Source organism: Ambystoma mexicanum, chromosome 2p, assembly GCF_040938575.1.
Source record: "Ambystoma mexicanum isolate Mex_15411 chromosome 2p, UKY_AmexF1_1, whole genome shotgun sequence".
In the NCBI taxonomy this organism is placed as follows: domain Eukaryota; kingdom Metazoa; phylum Chordata; class Amphibia; order Caudata; family Ambystomatidae; genus Ambystoma; species Ambystoma mexicanum.
Window position 1 is genome coordinate 1,207,787,202 of NC_090923.1, and position 19,731 is coordinate 1,207,806,932.

Consider the following 19,731-nt stretch of genomic DNA (forward strand, 5'->3'; position numbering starts at 1 on the left):
CAATGTCTTGAATTTGACTTTAAAGGGATTGATTTAATGCAGTCGTTGGTGGATATTGTGTACAAAGTTTGGGCCTACCATTGCACTTTCATAGGAGCCCTTTTGTATGTCTCCATTGATATCTATTAAGTAATGACAAAGGATCATGAAGAAGGGCCAGGGACACTGACTTTGACATTACAGGAAACCACCTCCTTCCAAATATCACAAGGACCAACAAGATGATTATTAAAACACTTAGACAGCATCCAAGTGAACACTACATAGCTTCTATGTGTATGTATCAAAAGAATTCAGTTGCCAAGCACTACCTGAAAATCCATACAAAAATTGGCAAAGGATCAGAACCAAAGTAGCAGAATTCTACAGGGAAGATGGCTGCCCATGGTAGTTATTGCCTGGGGCTGATTAGGGAAATTGGCATAATGTCAAGACTCCAACTCCAGCAATGTTATAGCTTAACTGTTATACTCTATGAGGGAACATTGCAACAATAATTGTACATAAAGAATCAGACGTATGTCAAATGTATGTCGGTTATTTTGTGCTTTATTTGTGAATTTTTGTGATTATCTATAGAATATCTCTGAATGTAATCAAAACTAGTAACCAAATGTTTTGGACCAGCAGTCACCTTGATTGACCATCTGATTCCCATGAGTATCTGTGTGACTGAGGTTGTAGAATGGCACATGCTGGGTTGCGATAGCTACCTGATCATCCCACTCATTGACAGAAACCAGCCATATTGTGGCCCTTTGCCATCTGACAGACCACATAAATCACACGCTAAGCTTTTACGCATGATGTTTACATTCCACCAGATTTTCAATTATTAGTTTGGTGGAGCGGCGGCACGCAGTGGAATTACTGCTTTTGCACTGACATACAAACACAACTGAATTACCTCCAGCACCAGATTTTGATTGAGGCTTGGATTCCCGTCGATGCGTAAATTAAAGCGGCATGTACACTATTTGGACTACAAAGTGCAAAAAGGACGTCTAAAAGCAAATTCACTCGTTTCTACAACTTTAAAGAACTTGACCTCCATTGTTTTTTAATTACATGGCCATAGAAAAAACAAAACTCTTTTCAAACTGCTCAATAATTGTTGCTATTGAGAGTTAAGGTTGTTTTATCGCCTTGAGACACAGTATGTTTTTTAAACTATATCTTGCTTTTATTCCTGCAGCGGAAATCAAAGTTCTTCAGTCTCGATGCGAGATTCTGGACCAAGAGAAAGCTGAACTTATCGCCCTTCTGAGCGCACGTGAGGCTGAGATGAAGAGGTACAGTTCTCCCCTCCCCACGTGCTGCGTTCTCTCTGCATATGGGCAGAGCAGACATGTGACAGCACTTAAGGCTTGCTTGATTTTGTCGAGTTTCTTATCTTGCTTTCGTGGCTTTTAGCAATCATTTGGCGCCATCTCTTGTGCATCTTTTGTTTTAAAATGTTGCCGGAGTGAAGTGTGCCAGGTTTTTGGACTGTGAAATCAGTATTTTTGATAATCGTACATTATTCAGAATAGCGTTATTGTTCAAGGCGTCAACCAATGTATCCCGAAAACGCTGTATATGTGCTCTGCAGGTTTCGAAGCACAGCACGTTATTACCCTGTCCAATTTTTATGAGTTCTATTTATCTTGGCGTCCCGCAAGGCATCCAACTAAGTAGTAAACCTTAAATTACCCAAGGAATGTACTACAGCACAAACATTTTGTCTTTCAGATATACAATGAAGTCTATTTTTTTCTTCTCTTTTTCCCCTCTCCCTTTTGCTTTTTCCCATTATTTCTTGCAATATCTGCTGAATTCCCTTTTGCAACATTTGATGAACTTTCCTTGCATGAGAAAACAGGCGAAATGTTTAGTCGATCGCGAAATATACTTTTATGAACTCAAATGAAAAGTTTATGTATAAACGATGTCATTTTAAATTTAAAAAAAGTCCATTCTATACGTGACAACATTTTGCTAGCCTTCCTTCTTTGGGACTGCTGGCCATTATGAACAGAGCCTCTGTCGCACAAACGCACCTATAATACAGACCGTTGAATATTTACAGGCCGATTCATAGAATTAATGTGCGACGAAAATTCCGGCGCAGAGGTGCCAAAACGTGCGAATCGCAGTGCAAGTGTGAAAATCGCAGGGAAACCAGCGCACATCGATTCATGGAAGTCCGCGCGTGAGAAAAATATTGGATGTGCGCTGAAAAAGTGCGCGGCACACGCCGGCGCCCAGGTCATCCAACGGCGTGCGCCACGGCCACAGCGAAATCGCACATAGCGCGGTGCACATAACAAAAGTAGGCGGAACACGGGGCGTAACACTCGGAATGGGGAACAAAAAATATGGGCGTCACGGGAGAAGTACAGGAGGCAAGTGCGCAGAACGCCCACAAGCTCGCCTACAACTCGTATTCATGGAATCGAATAGGGCAAACCAGCGCACGGTCAAAGACGTGCACAGGGCCAAACAAGTCCGCCACAAGAAAGCAGGCGGTAGCGTTCCTGCGCCTGAAATAAATGTGCGCCAAAATGTGCGCTTACAAAAAGCACCTATATACAGCTATGATGAATGATCCATACTGTGGCCCTCTAGGACAAATGAGGTGCAAAGGGGTACCGACAAACACGGACACCCGCTGTGTGAAAAATAGCATGTGCGTGTATTTCGGGGTGCACGGGAAGTTCCACACGCAATTGGCCTGGGTACGTGTATTTCGGGGTGCGCGGGAAGGTCCACACACGATTGTCCTTGGTGCGTGTATTTCGGGGTGTGCGTGAAGTTTCACACGCGATTTCAGCAGGGTACGTGTATTCCAAGATGCGTGGGAAGTTTCACACGCGAATTTGCAGGGTACGTGTATTTCGGTGTGCGCGTGAAGTTCCACACGCGATTTCAGCATGGTACATGTACTCCGGGTGCGCGGAAAATTCCACACGCGAATCCAGCAGCCTACGTGTATTTCGGGGGTGCCGGGGAGTCCTACACGTGAATTGGCTGTGTGGGTCCTCCCAGCTGTTCCCTCTACACCCTCCATGGCCCCTGCAGGCGGCCCACACCACAGGGGACTACCCTGCACCCCTGCACATGTCCCGCAGGCAGCCCATCCACCATGGCCATGCCCCCCAGCCAACCCACATGTCACCTTGCACTACTGCCCACCAACGCATGTCTCCCAGCACCCCCACCCCCCAGCATTCAGGGGCACCCTCCACCAGGCCACCACTCATGTCTCCCTGCACCCCCAGCATCCAGGGGCACCCTCCACCAGGCCCCACTCATGTCTCCCACCCCCCCACTCCCCAGCAGTCAGGGGCACCCTCCACCAGGCCCCCACTCATGTCTCCCACCCCCCTCCCCCACACCCCAGCAGTCAGGGGCACCCTCCACCAGGCCCCCACTCATGTCTCCCACCCCCCAGCAGTCAGGGGCACCCTCCACCAGGCCCCCAATCATGTCTCCCACCCCCCTCCATCCCCCCAGCAGTCAGGGGCACCCTCCACCAGGCCCCCACTCATGTCTCCCACCCCCCAGCAGTCAGGGGCACCCTCCACCAGGCACCCACTTCATGTCCCCCTGCACCCCCCCCAGCATCCAGGGGCACCCTCCACCAGGCCCCCACTCATGTCCCGCTGCACCCCACCCCCCAGCATCCAGGGGCACCCTCCACCAGGCCCCACTCATGTCCAACTCATGTCCCCCTGCACCCCCACCCCCCAGCAGTCAGGGGCACCCTCCACCAGGCCCCCACTCATGTCCCCCTGCACCACCACCCCCCAGCAGTCAGGGGCACCCTCCACCAGGCCCCCACTCATGTCTAACACCCCCCCACCCCACAGCAGTCAGGGGCACCCTCCACCAGGCCCCCACTCATGTCTCCCCCCCATCCCCCAGCAGTCGGGGGCACCCTCCACCAGGCCCCCACTCATGTGTCTCCCAGCACCCCCAGTATCCAGGGGCACCCTCCACCAGGCCCCACTCATGTCCAACTCATGTCCCCCTGCACCACCACCCCCCAGCAGTCAGGGGCACCCTCCACCAGGCCCCCACTCATGTCTCCCATCCCCCCAGCAGTCAGGGGCACCCTCCACCAGGCCCCCACTCATGTCTCCCACCCCCCAGCAGTCAGGGGCACCCTCCACCAGGCCCCCAATCATGTCTCCCACCCCCCTCCACCCCCCAGCAGTCAGGGGCACCCTCCAACTGGCCCCCACTCATGTCCCCCTGAACCCCCACCCCCCAGCATCCAGGGGCACCCTCCACCAGGCCCCCACTCATGTCTACCACCCCCCCCCCCACCCCCCAGCCGTCAGGGGCACCCTCCACCAGGCCCCACTCATGTCCAACTCATGTCCCCCTGCACCCCCACCCCCCAGCAGTCAGGGGCATCCTCCACCAGGCCCCCACTCATGTCTACCCCCCCACCCCCCAGCAGTCAGGGGCACCCTCCACCAGGCCCCCACTCATGTCTCCCACCCCCCAGCAGTCAGGGGCACCCTCCATCAGGCCCCACTCATGTCCCCCTGCACCCCCACCCCCCAGCAGTCAGGGGCACCCTCCACCAGGCCCCCACTCATGTCTCCCACCCCCCCACCCCCCAGCAGTCAGGGGCACCCGCCACCAGGCCCCCACTCATGTCTCCCACCCCCCCACCCCCCAGCAGTCAGGGGCACCCTCCACCAGGCCCCACTCATGTCCAACTCATGTCCCCCTGCATCCCCACCCCCCAGCAGTCAGGGGCACCCTCCACCGGGCCCCACTCATGTCTCCCTGCACCCCCACCCCCCAGCAGTGCGATTTGCCTGCCTGGGTACGTGTATTTCAGGGGTGCGCGGGTAGTCTTACATGCGATTTCATCAGGGTACGTGGATTATGGGTCCGCGTGAACTTCCACACGCGATATCAGCAGGGTACGTGTATTACGGGGTTTGCGTGAACTTCTACACGCGATATCAGCAGGGTACGTGTATTGCGGGGTTTGCGTGAACTTTCACACGCGATATCAGCAGGATACGTGTATTACGGGTTCGCGTGAACTTCCACATGCGACAGGGCCTGGGAGAGCGTGTTACGTGTATTCCTGGGTGGGCGGGAAGATTTACACGGTCGCCTACAATGCGCCAAAAAAAAAGGTCCAATCCTGAAACACGTACGCCAGCATGAAGCAGGCGCACGTCCCGCGCAGCATAAAAGTGTGCGCAAACAACAAACAAGCTCAGACGCCAGGATGAATATACTGTTCCTAGCAGCAGTGGCCGTGGGATACCGCAGGAGGAGAAGGGGATAGTCAGGGCCAGAATCTTCACACCCAGAACCAGCCTTTTTGGTATGCCTGATGACCAGGTGTATGGGAGGTACAGGTTTCCACCTCACATAATACTCGACCTGGTCAGTGAGTGGGAGGATGACCTCACATCACCCACCCTGTGCTCCCAAGCACTGAGCCCCCTGGAGAAGGTCCTCAATGTACTGCACTTCTTGGCTACTTGATCATTTCAGCGGACAAGTGCCATAGTGGGGGGGGGGGCCCAGGCCATGCAGTCACAGTGCCTACACCAGGTGTTGGCCATCATCACTGCACGCCCATCAGTCTGCAGGCACATATACCTGTCCAGAACACCTGCAGAAAGGCAGGCTGTCAGCCAGGATTTCTACAGGGTGGCACAATTCCCCAAAGTGCTAGGTGCCATTGATTGCACCCATGTGGCTCTACGTTCCCCCAGGGCATCTGAACACATCTATAGAAACCGCAAGCACTGGCATTCCATCAACTTCCAGAAAGTATGTGATGCCAAGGGAATCATCACCTCAGTATATACCAACTAGCCAGGGTCCACCCACGACAGCTTCATTTACAGGATGTCAACCCTAAACTGGGACATGGAAGCTGGGCGGCATGGCGATGCATGGCTGTTTGGTGAGTATAAATGCCACAGCACACGCATGCATGACAGATAGAGTAATGTCACTACCCCACTAATGATCCCCATCACCACCTCCCCAGGGGACAGTGCCTACCCTCTGAGCACCCATATGATGACGCCAATTCGGAACCCCATCACGCCTCCCGAGGTAAGATACAACACAGCCCATATTGCAACCCGGGGCATAGTGGAGCGCACATTCGGAGTGCTCAACTCACGCTTTCGCTCCCTTGACCGTTCTGGCGGGCAGCTGTTATACGCTCCCCCAGTAGTGTACAGGATCATAGTGGCAGCATGTGTCCTGCACAATGTTGCAACACGCCGGGGCCTGGCTGTGGACATGGTGGTGCCCCCACATCCCCAACCACATGCACGCCCGCTGCGCATGGGAGGGGAAAGAGCACGGGATGAGGCAGCCCGTACGCAGCTGATGGCTAATTACTTCACATAGAAATCACACCCCTGTGGAGTGCACACAGCCCTGGCACACACCATCTGACAATCAATGATGACTCAATCTGACAATTCTGATGAATTAAGGGACAGTCAACTGTCAGAACCATAGCAGCCTGAGATTGTTCACCTGGAAGTGTCACAATGTGTGCATCCCTACCTACACAAACACCACCAATGCAGTGTCATCAAAAGACACACTTCTATGCAGCAAAAATGAATACCCACTTGCAAAATACAACATGAGAACAGTGCCATGTCACCCAACCCCTCCCCGGCACCGCCACACAACACACCATGGCATGTCATGCTATGTGAGAGCAAACAAAGTAATCCCCACAACATGACACAAGTGTCACAAACTACAGTGTCCCTAATGGAAACTGGCCACACATGAAATGCTCACAGTAATGCAGGACCAACAACACACATTACCAAATATTTACCAATAATACTAATCACCTACACAACCTCCAACCTACCATAAACATGACAGTACGGATTTAAAAAATTGGCAGTCTCACTACCTGATAATGCCAGCACTTCGAACACTTGCAACTGTACAGTGTTAGCGCCACGCAAAAGTGTAGGTGCACTGCTTACAACATGGACTCCATTTCCAAAGTAGACCGCCTTGTGAAGACACGAGAAATGGACCTGCAAATTAGGAGGATGAAATGGATGCAGAGGCACATATTAATACACTATGCAGTGTACAATACAACAATACGGACTAGGAATGTATACACAGTATTGACTACAGACAGCCCACACATCAAATGGGAGTCCAAGTCACTGTGTAAGTCAATGTCACTTGGGCACACCCTTTGCAAGCCCATGGAAACGGGAAGCAGGAGGGGTGTCTGCGTATGGAGTCTCTTGCGTGCTGTAGTTGTTCCATCAGCCTTTCTTAGGGGACAATGGAAGTGGCCACCCTATCCATGGCCTGAGCCATCATCTCAGATGATGCTGCCTGTTGGTTTGCCATACCGTATATGGATTGCTCCCATGCGGTATTGCCAGGTGGCGTACGGCCACCACGTCGGCGGGCACCACACCTGTCTGGGGCAAGGCGAACTGCGACTTGCTGTGCCGGCACTGCCTGAGGCTGCAGGACTGCATTCCCCCTCTGATCTGCTGGCCCAGGAACAGGATCAGATGTTGCGGAGTGTGACCCTGCATCCGTAACCACCAAAGGCGGACCTACCAACACTGACATCCCCATTGAGGGTTCTACCCCTGGTGCAGGTGGGTTGGACAGTACAGAATCCCTCCCAGAAACACTTACCTGCGATCGCACATAGGTCTCATCATCCGAATCGACACCTGAATAGAGCTCGGGGGAGGTGCACCCAGAAACACCCCTTGAGATAATGGTCTGCAGCAAGTGTGGGTTCTCACCCACCACCACACCACGTCCCTCACTGGTGCCCGGTCGGGCCTCAGACCCCTCCTGGGTCTGCACCATCTCCACAACCCCAGCACTATCAAGTGTGTCATCCCCTGCAAAGACATGAAAAAAAAGAAATGGGAACAGACATTAGCACCATGGCACACAATTAGGGTTTAGAAGCAATAGAAACAGTACTTCATTGACACATGTCCCACATGACTATAACCCTCCCATGCATGCACTGTCACTGCGTATGAAGGGGAGGCAAATGGCACACATTGATGACACCAAGATGGAAGACCAACACATTTGCTGCATGTTGGCTAGCAGTGCCATCACACATTGGCCTGTGATTGGCATGTCCAATACACATACATGACACATGCCATCACACAGATGGCATGTACCATAGCCATGTCAAACATGTGACAATAGGACTGAGAAATGCCTAGTGAAAGTGGTGGAATGCAAACAATCAGCCTGAATGAACACAGAATAATATGCAACTATGTTGTGGCAAGATGACACTTCAAGGGCAACTGGCATGAGGTTGGGCTGAATATCTACTGTTGCCAGAAGGGATACTGCAATACCCAAATCCTGGTGCGCAGAATGTATTGGATGAAGCACACGGGTGACCCAAACCACTCAGGCACACACACCCTCACCTGGCACTCCATCAGAAGCCCTCACACACACACCATGCACATGCATGACACACACATGCATGTGCACTCACCGGACAATGCCTCGTAATCTGGCAGGTCTCCCACACCTTGGATCTGTTCCTCCATGACGTAGGTCCCAGCAACATACTCATGTGGAGTGAGTTCAATGTCCTCTGCTGGAGACCCACCTCCAGTGACTAGAGTTGCAGCATGACTTGAGGCCAGCTTTTTTTTGCCCTGCGCTTCAGGTCATTCCAGCGCTTGTAGCAATCATTAGCTGTGCGCCTCACGAATCCAAGGGCACTTATGATGTCCGCGATGGTCTGCCAGTGTGCCTGACATTGTGCAGGTGTGGTCTTGCATCCTGCAGTAATCACCATTTCGCTGTCATGTGCGGACACATACTCCACAAGTGCATCAAGATTGATTGAAGCTGGGCTTCCTTGGTGGGCCGGACTGTGTAGCCGTGTCTGGGGCATCAGCCTGTACTGGACGAGCACTCTTCCTATTCCGCTTGGAAGGTGGTGGGGATCCTGAGTGTCCTACGCTGCTCTGGACACTCGGGGCAGGAGCCCCGGTGGACTGTGGACTAGGAGTGTGGGAATGAACCCTCACCATGGGACTTGGTGCAGGCATTAGCTGAAGTGTGATGTAGTCAGGGGAAACGTCAGCAGGATGGACTGGGACCGACACTGTCCTGGCTGGGAGACTCAGAGCTGGGGTCGATGGAGCCGCAGCTGCCCCTGCAGCCTCCCCACCCTGCCTACTTGGGCCGGCAGATGACACAGCTGCCCCTGACCCACGTGGCCTGGTGACACCAACGTACACCGCCACACGTGGCCTAGACCTGCTGACCTGGAAGTCAGCCATGGAGTCACCCTCTGCCAGGTGTGGTGCCACAATGGGCTGGTCCAACAAGGGCTGAGCAGGGATGGTGTCAGCCACGTTACCCTCAACCAGGGGGGGGACATGGGTGTCCCTGACTGGTCACCCATACATGGGGGGGGGTCTAGGGACACCCTGCAAGTCCCGGCCACGTCCCCTACCGTATCCACCACGGCCACCTCTTGAGGCTCGGCCACCTTTGCCACCCTTACCGCGTACTCGCCTCCCAACCATGGCACTGATGTTGTGTGCGTATGGGAGTTGCAATAAACTATTGTCCTGGGCAATTGGGGGTCAAAGGGGTAGGGTACCAGATGGTAATCGTACCCTAGTGCTCTAGCAAGGCTGTATGTGACCCCTGGGGGAAGATGACAGGTCACGCAATGCACAGGCACCCCAAAAAAGGGAGATAATGTGCACGCAACCCCTCCTAGACCACGTGCGTGGAAAAATAAACCTGCACTACTCTGTGGCACCCAGAAACACAAAAATTAACGTATGCGTGTCATATGCAGCCTAGACTGACCTCTGAAGGGGTACGCAACACAGGGGGCAAGCACAGATGTTAAATACGTGCGCGACTCACCGTCTGCCAGGAAAAATCGCGTGAAAAATACACGCGTGTGCGCGTTGGCAACACCCCTGCCAAAAGAAGAATTGTACGCTCTCTGAGGAGACAGGACAACAGAAGAAGTGAACGCTGTTTGAGGAAACAGGCCCAGGAAAAAGACAAAAAGAGAAAAAGCTGTCAGAGGTAACAGGGTTTACGAACTTGGAACGCCGTGACGTAAATCGCGTGTGAACCGACAAGAAGTACAGTTTTCACCCACTCGCTCTCCACGAAAAGCACGTACAAGGAAATGGCGTTCTACACGTACCTTTTAAACATGCCCACACGTCCAGCGTCACTTCCGCGTGTACGCGCTAAGGCCCTATCCTCCAATTACACGAGCTGACACTCTGACGTGCAGTCATTGGATGTGTAACATGCACCCGTGTACAGGGAAACGCCCGCGCACGCACATCACAGACGCGCATACGCGCTGAGGCCCTTTCCACCAATTGCACGCTATCACACTCTGACGTGCTTATTTTTTCTACGCGCCATGGAAAACGCACGTGCGCATAACATCATAGACGCGCCTACACGCTGGGGGCCTTTGGGCCAATGAATTCGCGTACGTGTGCTGACGCGCTTAGGCCCTTTCCTCGAATTACATACAGACATACTGGATTTTCATGTGCCAAATCACTCCGTATCAAGCTGGCCACGCGTAAGCACACGGAAGACAACACTCCTGCCCAGAAGGCCGAATTACTGCCCCCCAGAACCCCGAGCACGCTCGCGCCTGCCATCTGCTGCTGCCTGATTGCCGACTGCCCATGTGCCCTGCCATTTGCTGCCTGCACATCAGCCAGGGGTGCTGTTGCTGTGACCACCCCTGCTGGAACCGAAGACTCCCGACTGGGATTCCATCGCTCCACAGACCAGCCCCAGGACCCCGTTGACCACCCACTCCTGCCTCTGGGGTTGTCATGTCGGGCACTGCAACATCTGGCACCACTGGCAACCCCCGGACAGAGAGGCAGAGGGGCAACGGCTTCACTGCCACCGAAGTTGGTGTCCTGGTGGAGCAAGTCCTGGGACAGTATGATGCCCTCTTCGGAAGTTTGCGCACCAACAAGGAAGGATGGACTCGGATCTGGACGGACATCATGAGTGCCATCAACGCGGAGGGGGTGGCAGTCCGACTATTCCATCATGTAAAAAAGCGCTGGGAGGACTTCAGGTCCAGGACCCTCAACCAGGCCTGGCGCCTCTTGAATGCAGCGGATGCTAAGGGGCGCCGGGGCCACTTGTCGGACGATCAGATGAGGGTCCTGGAACGCATATCCCCAGCGCTCCACGTCCAGGTCCTTGAGAGGCAGACCCGTCTGGAGTCGAGCGGTAAGTGTACATGCATCATGATTGTAAGCTGTGCGTGTGGTGATGTGCCAGTAGTGTGCAGGTTGCACATGTGTTTTTTATGGGGCCAAGTATGGGGGGGGTGTACAGGGCCGTGAGGTTGATACATGCGAGGGCTCTCATGTGTGAGACATGGATGGTGCTTGTGTGTAGGCTTGCATGCCAAATGCAGATGTGTGGGCACACATGTTTGGATGAATGTGTATGTAAGTAGGCATGTTTGTGATGTCACACATGGATGTTGGTTTCAGCTGCATGTATCAGCACTGTGTACATGTGCATGTGTGTGTATTTGACAAGGGTGCAACTGTGATGCAACATGGATGCATGTGACAGCGGGATGTGGAAGCCTGATTGGCAGATGTGACATGGATGCCAATCTGAACACTGCGACAGTTGGCAGAGGTGTACACATGCATGCAAGTGTGGTGGTGTGCGTGCATGTGTAGTGCACTCCCTGTGTTGCATGTGATGTCTGGCTCACCTTTGCCTGCTCATGCTGTTGTATGTGTATGGATGGTGCTGGCTGTTGCAATATGGCTGTGTATGGCTCATGTGTGGGAGTTGAAATGACATGTGTGTTGGCGTTTGTGATGCCATGCCTGAGGTTTGCCAATGCCACTCATGTACAACTGTCATGTGTGTATGTGTCCATTGTACAGTGCCCTGATGCCTGTGTTTTATTTCTCCCTGTCTGCAGCGTCAACTGATGAAGAGGGCGGAGAAGGTGCTGTGGAGCACAGCGGCAGGGATTGCACCGCCAGCCGGAGAGGCAAGGCCCGGCTCCCCTCCCAGGTTGTCATCTCGTCGGGGAGTGAGGGGTCTGGTGCCGCGTCCCAGGCCGCAGCTGCCGGGGGGAGGTCCAAGAGGCAGAGGTCTGAGTTGGACTCCTTGGCAGCAGAAGGGGCAGCTGGGACCCCACAGGGCCCAACGGGGGAAGATGGCACAGAGTCATCCAGGTTGGTGGGGGGTTTGGTGGAGGTGGAGGCCGTGCAAGCGACAGAGACGGGGTCTGGAGGTGGGGATTCCACTGGTGCTAGTGGTGCAGTGCAGGACCAGGGACAGGAGGCAGCACAGGCCGCCGCGGAGGTTCCTGTGTGCAATCTTGTCCCTGATCCTGTCACTGCATCATCTTGCACCAGCAGGGATGCCTACGTCCAGACCCGTTTTCAGGCAGGGGATGAGCTTACAACAACTGGCCTTCCTTTGCCTGCGGACGTGGCTATCCAGGTACCGGTTGAGCCTGTCCTGACTGGTGTGGCGTTGCGTCAACGGGCCATGCGAGGTGACCTGCAGTCTTTTCATGGAGAGACTGCACATCATCTTGAATGGCTCGTTGACCGCGTCGGCCTACTGGGACAGGTCACCCAGGCCGGATTCCTCCGTTTGCTGGAGCTTGTTCCGACCCCCTCCTCAACTGAACACCCTATGCGCCAGTCGTCTTCCGTGCCAGCTTTCCACCCATTTGTCACCTGGGTGCCCTGTGGAGCTGCCTCTGACGGTGCGGCCAGGCTGGTGGAGGACACATCCCTGCCACAGTCGGGAGTCGGATGTCCAACAGGGGTGGCCACATCAACGACTGCACCCCGGCCGGTGGAGGATGTGCAGGCAGCAGGAGCCAGGGCACGGGCACAGGCACACCAGCAGCAGCAACGAGGTGGGAGCCATGATGGCTCGGGGCCTTCGACATCGGAGGGGCAGGCATCGGCCGGAGGGCAGGAGGACCCATGACGGGAAGTGTCTTCCGTGTGGCAGCGGTTGGGCCACGCCATAGATGCGGAGCGGCACCGGGCGGAAGAGGCACGGCTCACGATGGTCAGGGCGGAGAACTCCATGCGGAGGGCCCTGAGGCGGGCCGAGTGCCTCGAGGCAATCCGCAGGGAGTTGGAGGAGAACATGTCGGCCCTCGGACCCTCGGGCCATGGAGGACCGCCTCCGGGACATTGAGCAGGAGTTCGATGATGCCCTGGCCCGGAACATCCAGAAGTGAGCCGTCGGACTAGCCCGCTGCCCTTGTAAATAGTTATTTAGTGTTAAGTTTCCTTTTGGTTTTGTTTTGTTTTGGGGCGCTTGGACAATGCCCCAACTTCTTGTATAAAGTTCTTCATTAGATGGTATTTTATTTTATAGGTTTCATTTAAAGGATTGGGCACATGGACCCTGGATGTTCACCTTGTACATAGTTTGACAATGGATTTGGATTTTGGATTTTTTTTTTTCACATGGATCAATGGTTTCTTCTTATTTTGGAACCTTGGATTTATTTTCTCAGACTGACACTATGGAGACTTGCTTTTGGATTGCCTTTCATTTGGATTTCATGCATCGTTTTCATTTATTGGACATGCTGGATTTCATTTATTATTTCCATTTTCTTCTGTTCCATTTCATTGCCTTGCTTTTCTGTTTAATACATTATAATTTGGTACTTCAATGTGTGGTATTCTCTCTTTGGTTTCATGCATGTCACAATGTGTGTTCTATCAGTCACATGCTGTCATTGTGTGGGTTTGACGGATATGTGTTGATGTGCAGACTAGCCATTTGGGATGCATCATGTGCTGGTGATTTCTTTGTTGGGTGGATGTCATACCTGGTGGTGTGTTCGGACTGGGGTGGCGTAGGCAGTGTATTGAGTGGGCATGGGGGCCATGATTATGGATCATCATGAGGTGTTGGGGGGACATGTATGGGGGCCTGCTGGCAGGTGGCCTGCACTGCTGGGGGGCGGAGGTGCTGGGAGACATGAGTGGGGGCCTGGTGGAGGGTGCCCCACAGTGCTGGGGGGTGGGGGGGCAGGGGGACATGAGTGGGGGCCTGCTGGCAGGTGTCCCACAGTGCTGGGGTGTGGTGCAGGGGGACATGAGTGGGGGCCTGCTGGCAGGTGTCCCACAGTGCTGGGGGGTGGGGGTGCTGGGAGACATGAGTGGTGGCCTGGTGGAGGGTGCCCCACAGTGCTGGGGGGTGGTGGTGCAGGGGGACATGAGTGGGGGCCTTCTGGCAGGTGCCCCGCACTGCTGGGGGTGGGGGTGCTGGGAGACATGAGTGGGGGCCTGGTGGCAGGTGCCCTGCACTGCTGGGGGGTGGGGGTGCTGGGAGACATGAGTGGGGGCCTGGTGGAGGGTGCCCCACAGTGCTGGGGGATGGGGGTGCTTGGAGACATGAGTGGGGGCCTGGTGGAGGGTGCCCCACAGTGCTGGTGGTGCGGGTTCAGGGGGACATGAGTGGGGGCCTGCTGGCAGGTGTCCCACAGTGCTGGGGTGTGGGGGTGCTGGGAGACATGCGTTGTTGATCAGTAGTGCAGAGTGACATGTGGCTTGGCTGGGGGGCATGCTCATGGTGGATGGTCTGCCTGTGGGACATAAGCAGGGGTGCAGTGTAGTCCCCTGTGGTGTGGGCTGCCTGCAGGGGCCGTGGAGGGTGTAGGGGGAACACCTGGGAGGACCCAGACGGCCAGTTCACCTGTAGTACTCCCCGGAACCCCTGAAATACACGTACCGTGCTGAATTTGCGTGTGAAACTTCCCACGCACCCCTAAATGACGTGCAAAGGGGTACGCGACAAACGCGGACACCTGCTGTGTGAATAATAGCGTGTGCGTGTATTTCGTGGGTGCGTGGGAAGTTTTACACGCGATCGGGCATGGGGGAGCGTGGTACGTGTATTTCAGGGGCTCGCGGGTTGTTTAACGTGCGATCGGGCCTGGGGGAGCAGGGTACCACTCACTGTCTGCCTTGCGTGTAGAAGAACGCGTAGCCAACACCCACCCGCTGTGAAGTAATAGCGTATGAACCCCAATGCCTGCAGAACACACGCAACGCACCCCACGAAAAGCACGTACTGAGCAATGGAAATCGACGTGGGATCTTCAAGCCCTGCCAGGGCATCGCCCGTGCGCGATACATCACAGACGCGCTTACGCGCTAAGGGCCTTTGGTCCAATGGAATTGCGTATGCGTGCTGACGCGCTTACGTGCTAAGGGCCTTTCCTCGAATTACACGCTGACGTGCAGAATTTTCACGTGCCAAATCACTCCGTATCAAGCTGGCCATGCGTAAGCACACGGAAGACCACGCTCCTGCCCAAAAGGCCGAATTACTGCCCCCCAGAGCCCCGAGCAGCCTCCCATGAGCCATCTGCTGCTGCCTGCCTGCTGCCACCGTGCCCTGCCATTTGGTGCCTGCACATCAGCCATCTGCAGGGGTCCAGTTGCTGTGTCCACCCCTGCTGGAACAGAAGACTCCCGACTGGGGGTCGCCATGTCGGGGCAAACACCATCCGAGACCACTGGCGGCCCCAGCCAGAGGGGCAGAGGGCCACCAGCTTCAGTCAGAAGGAAGTTGGTGTCCTGGTGGAGCTTGTCCTGGGGCATTATGATGCCCTCTTCGGATCATCACGCGCCGACAAGGAAGGACGGACCTGGATCTGGACAGACATCGTGACTGTCATCAACGCGGAGGGGGTGGCTGTCCGACTATTCCATCATGTCAAGAAGCGCTGGGCGGACTTCAGGTCCAGGACCCTCAACTAGGCCCGGCGCCTCTTGAAGGCAGCGGATGCTAAAGGGCGCCGGGGCCACTTATCGGAAGATCAGATGAGGGTGCTGGAACGCATATCCCCAGCGCTCCACGTCCAGGTCCTTGAGAGGCAGACCCGTCTGGAGTCGAGCGGTAAGTGGCCAAGCATTGCTGTGTGAGACAGGGCATGTTGCAGTGTGCTGGTTGTCTGATACTTGCCTGTATGTGTGACATAGGCCATGTATGCGTGTGTGTGTGTGCAGGGACATCATGGTCATGCATGTGAGAACAGTAATGTGTGAAGCACACGGTAGGTGTATGTGTTTTAAATGCAACATGGGGAGCCCTATGCGGAATGGACACATGAGAGCATGCCAGTCTCTGTTCCTGGACATGGGTGGGGGTGAGGGATGGGTGCTGATGCCATGTGCATGTATGGTGTCCATGTCTGTGTGTCTGACCTGCGTGTCTGTGACTTGTGAATGCCATGGATGCATGACAGATGTCTGTGACAATGTTCAGAATCTCTGATCCAGCCTAGTTATCCTTGCATCCACTGTGTCTGGGGTGTACGAGTCCAGATGGATGAAAGTACGGTGAAGTGTGTGCATGTGATAGGCATGACCCATGATGCATGTGAGTTCAAAAACAACATTGTCTGTTTCAAGAGTCCCTTGGACATGTTTGGTAATGTCCATAGCATGTGCCATGCCTGTTACTGCATGTGTTTTGCCTGCACTGACCCATTTGTTGTGGAGGGACATGATGGAAGGGATCTTTGACAGTGCCACTCATCTGCTATTGCTTCCTGTCTAGGGGACCATTGTACAGTACCCTGATGCTTATGTTCTATGTCTCCCTCTACACAGCGCAAAGTGAAGAAGAGGGCGGAGACGGCGCTGTGGAGCAAAGCGGCGGGGATGCCCCCATGGCTGCAGCGGAAGGGGTGGGTGAGCCCCCACAGGGGCTTGCAACGGCGGAAGACGGGGTGGAGCCATCCAGGTTGGTGGTTTCCACAGAGGAGGAGGAGGCCGCTACTGAGCCGCACATGGGGCCTGGTGGGGGCATCCCTGCTGGTGCAAGTGGTGCAGTCCAGGGGCAGGGGCAGGAGGCAGCACAGGTCGCCGTGGAGGTGCCTGTGCATGTCACTGTCCCCGACACTGTGACTGCACCACCATGCACCAGCAGGGATGCCCCATCCCAGGCCCGTCCGCAGGTAGGGGGATGTCCATGTCATCTGACTCCCCTCCACCTGTGGACGAGGGGACCCCTGGCCGTATGGAGAAGGTCCCGATTGGTGTCGCGTTGCGCACGGCTGTCATTCGTGATGAGGTGCGTGCTTCCCGGGGGGAGCACGCACGTCATCACGAAGAGCACAGTGCCAACGTGGCCCAGTTGGGAGCGGCCATGGTCGGGGGTTTCGTACATGTGTCGGGCACTCTGGCGACCCTCTCCTCCTCTGTGGAGGCTATGCGCCAGTCGTTCTCCATGCCGTCTTCTGGCCCAGATGCCACCAGGGCCCCCTGTGGACCTGCCCCGACCAACGCAGCCAACTCAGTGGGGATCCCATCCCTGCCACAGTCGGGAGTCGGAGGTCCAGCAGGGGTGGACACACCAGCAACTGGACCCCAGCAGATGGAGGATGTGACGGCATCATCGGGCAGGGCACTTGCACGACGGCGTCAGTGGATTCCATCAGCCTGGATGCCGTCGTGCTGGCACAGGCAGTTGCGTCGGAGGCGGCGGCAGGCTCGACGTGGGAGGCATCATGGCTCGGGGCCATCAACATCAGGGGTGCAGGCATCGGCCGGAGGGCAGGAGAACCCTGGAATGGGAGTGTCTTCCGTGTGGGAGCAGTTGGGCCAGCAGATAGGTGCGGAGCGGCAGCGGGCAGAGGAGGAACGGCTCACAATGGTCAGGGCGGAGAACTCCATGCGGAGGGCGCTGAGGCGGGCTGACTGACTCAAGGGTATTCTTAGGGAGTTGGAGCTGGACACTGCATTATCCCTGCGAGACCTCAGGGCCAGGGAACATGCCCGCCTCCAAGCCATTGAACAGGAGTTCGATGATGCCCTGGCCCATGACAACAACCAGTGAGCCGTCGGACTAGCCCGCTGCCCTTGTAAATAGTTATGTAGTTAGTGTTAGGTTTCCTTTGCTTTTTAATTTTTTTGGACCTTTTGGACAATGGACCACATTTTTGTATATAGTTTTTTTATTAGGTAGTATTATTAGATAGGTTTCATTTCTTCTGTTGGGATCATGGACCCTGGATTGTTTATCTGTATATAGTTGAGTGTTGGATTTTATTTTTTTATTTGGAATTTACCCATGGAGCAATGGTTTTCGGTTTGGATTTTCCATTGGATTTACTTTTGTGAACTGTGACTTTGGACACCTTTCCTTTGGATTATGATTTGTGGTTTTACATTATTTTACGGACATGCTGCTTTTGGTTTTTAATTCCCATTGTCGTTTGTTTATTTTTGATCACATTTATGTTGCTTTTAATACATTTTCTTCATCAAACTTCAATGTGTAGTATCATCTCATTGGTTTCATGCATATCATGATATGGGTTTTGACATTCACTGACACCCATTGTGTGTATGTGAGGGACATGTGTTCATTTACATACTTGCCACTGGGGTTGTATCATGTAATTGCCATTTCTAAGTGGGTGGATGTAATACTTGGGTGGGTGTTTGGCATGTGGAGGCAGCCCATAAGGGCCAGGGATCTAGATTGTGATGACGTGTTGGCTGGGGAACATGAGTCGGGGCCTGGTGGAGGGTGCTCTGCACTGCTGGGGGTTGGGGGTGCTGGGAGACATGTGTGGGGGCCTGGTGGAGTGTGCACCTGGATGCTGGGGGGGTTCTGGGAGACGTGTGGGGGCATGGTGGAGGGTGCTCCGCACTGCTGGGTCGTGGGGGTGCTGGGAGACATGAGTGGGGGCCTGGTGGAGGGTGCCCCTGGATGCTGGGGGGTGGGGGTACTGGGAGACATGTGTGGGGGCCTGGTGGAGGGTGCCCCTGGATGCTGGGGTGTGGGGGTGCTGGGAGACATGTGTGGGGGCATGGTGGATGGTGCCCTGCACTGCTGGGGGGTGGGGGTGCTGGGAGACATGAGTGGGGGCCTGGTGGACAGTGCCCCTGACTGCTGGGGTTTGGGGGTGCAGGGGGACATGAGTTGGACATGAGTGGGGGCCTGGTGGCGGGTGCCCCTGGATGCTGGGGGGTGGGGGTGCTGGGAGACATGTGTGGGGGCCTGGTGGAGGGTGCCCTGCACTGTTGGGGGGTGGGGGTGCTGGGAGACATGTGTGGGGGCCTGGTGGAGAGTGCCCCTGGATGCTGGGGGGTGGGGGTGCTGGGAGACACGTGTGGGGGCATGGTGGAGGGTGCCCTGCACTGCTGGGGGGTGGGGGTGCTGGGAGACATGAGTGGGGGCCTGGTGGAGGGTGCCCCACAGTGCTGGGGGGTGGGGGTGCAGGGGGACATGAGTTGGACATGAGTGGGGGCCTGGTGGAGGGTGCCCCTGGATGCTGGGGGTGCAGGGAGACGTGTGGGGGCCTGGTGGAGTGTGCCACTGGATGCTGGGGGGTGGGGGTGCTGGGAGACATGTGTGGGGGCATGGTGGAGGGTGCCCTGCACTGCTGGGGGGTGGGGGTGCTGGGAGACATGAGTGGGGGCCTGGTGGAGGGTGCCCCACAGTGCTGGGGGGTGGGGGTGCAGGGGGACATCAGTTGGACATGAGTGGGGGCCTGCTGGCAGGTGCCCCACAGTGCTGGGGGTGCTGGGAGACATGTGTTGTTGATCAGTAGTGCAAGGTGACATGTGGCTTGGCTGGGGGGCATGCCCATGGTGGATGGGCTGCCTGCGGGACATGAGCAGGGTGGCAGGGTAGTCCCCTCTG

General features: G+C 55.3%; 1 protein-coding gene across 6 annotated transcripts in view; it reads left to right on the forward strand.

Annotated features, from left to right (window-relative positions):
• Nucleotides 1–19,731, forward strand: part of LOC138567343 (uncharacterized) — a 903,513-nt gene that overhangs the window by 395,819 nt on the left and 487,963 nt on the right. For all 6 annotated transcript variants that reach the window (XM_069645448.1, XM_069645451.1, XM_069645447.1 and 3 more), the window contains one exon: nt 1,196–1,292. In XM_069645448.1, the coding sequence (XP_069501549.1) occupies nt 1,196–1,292 (97 nt within the window). The remainder of the gene's footprint in view (nt 1–1,195; nt 1,293–19,731) is intronic.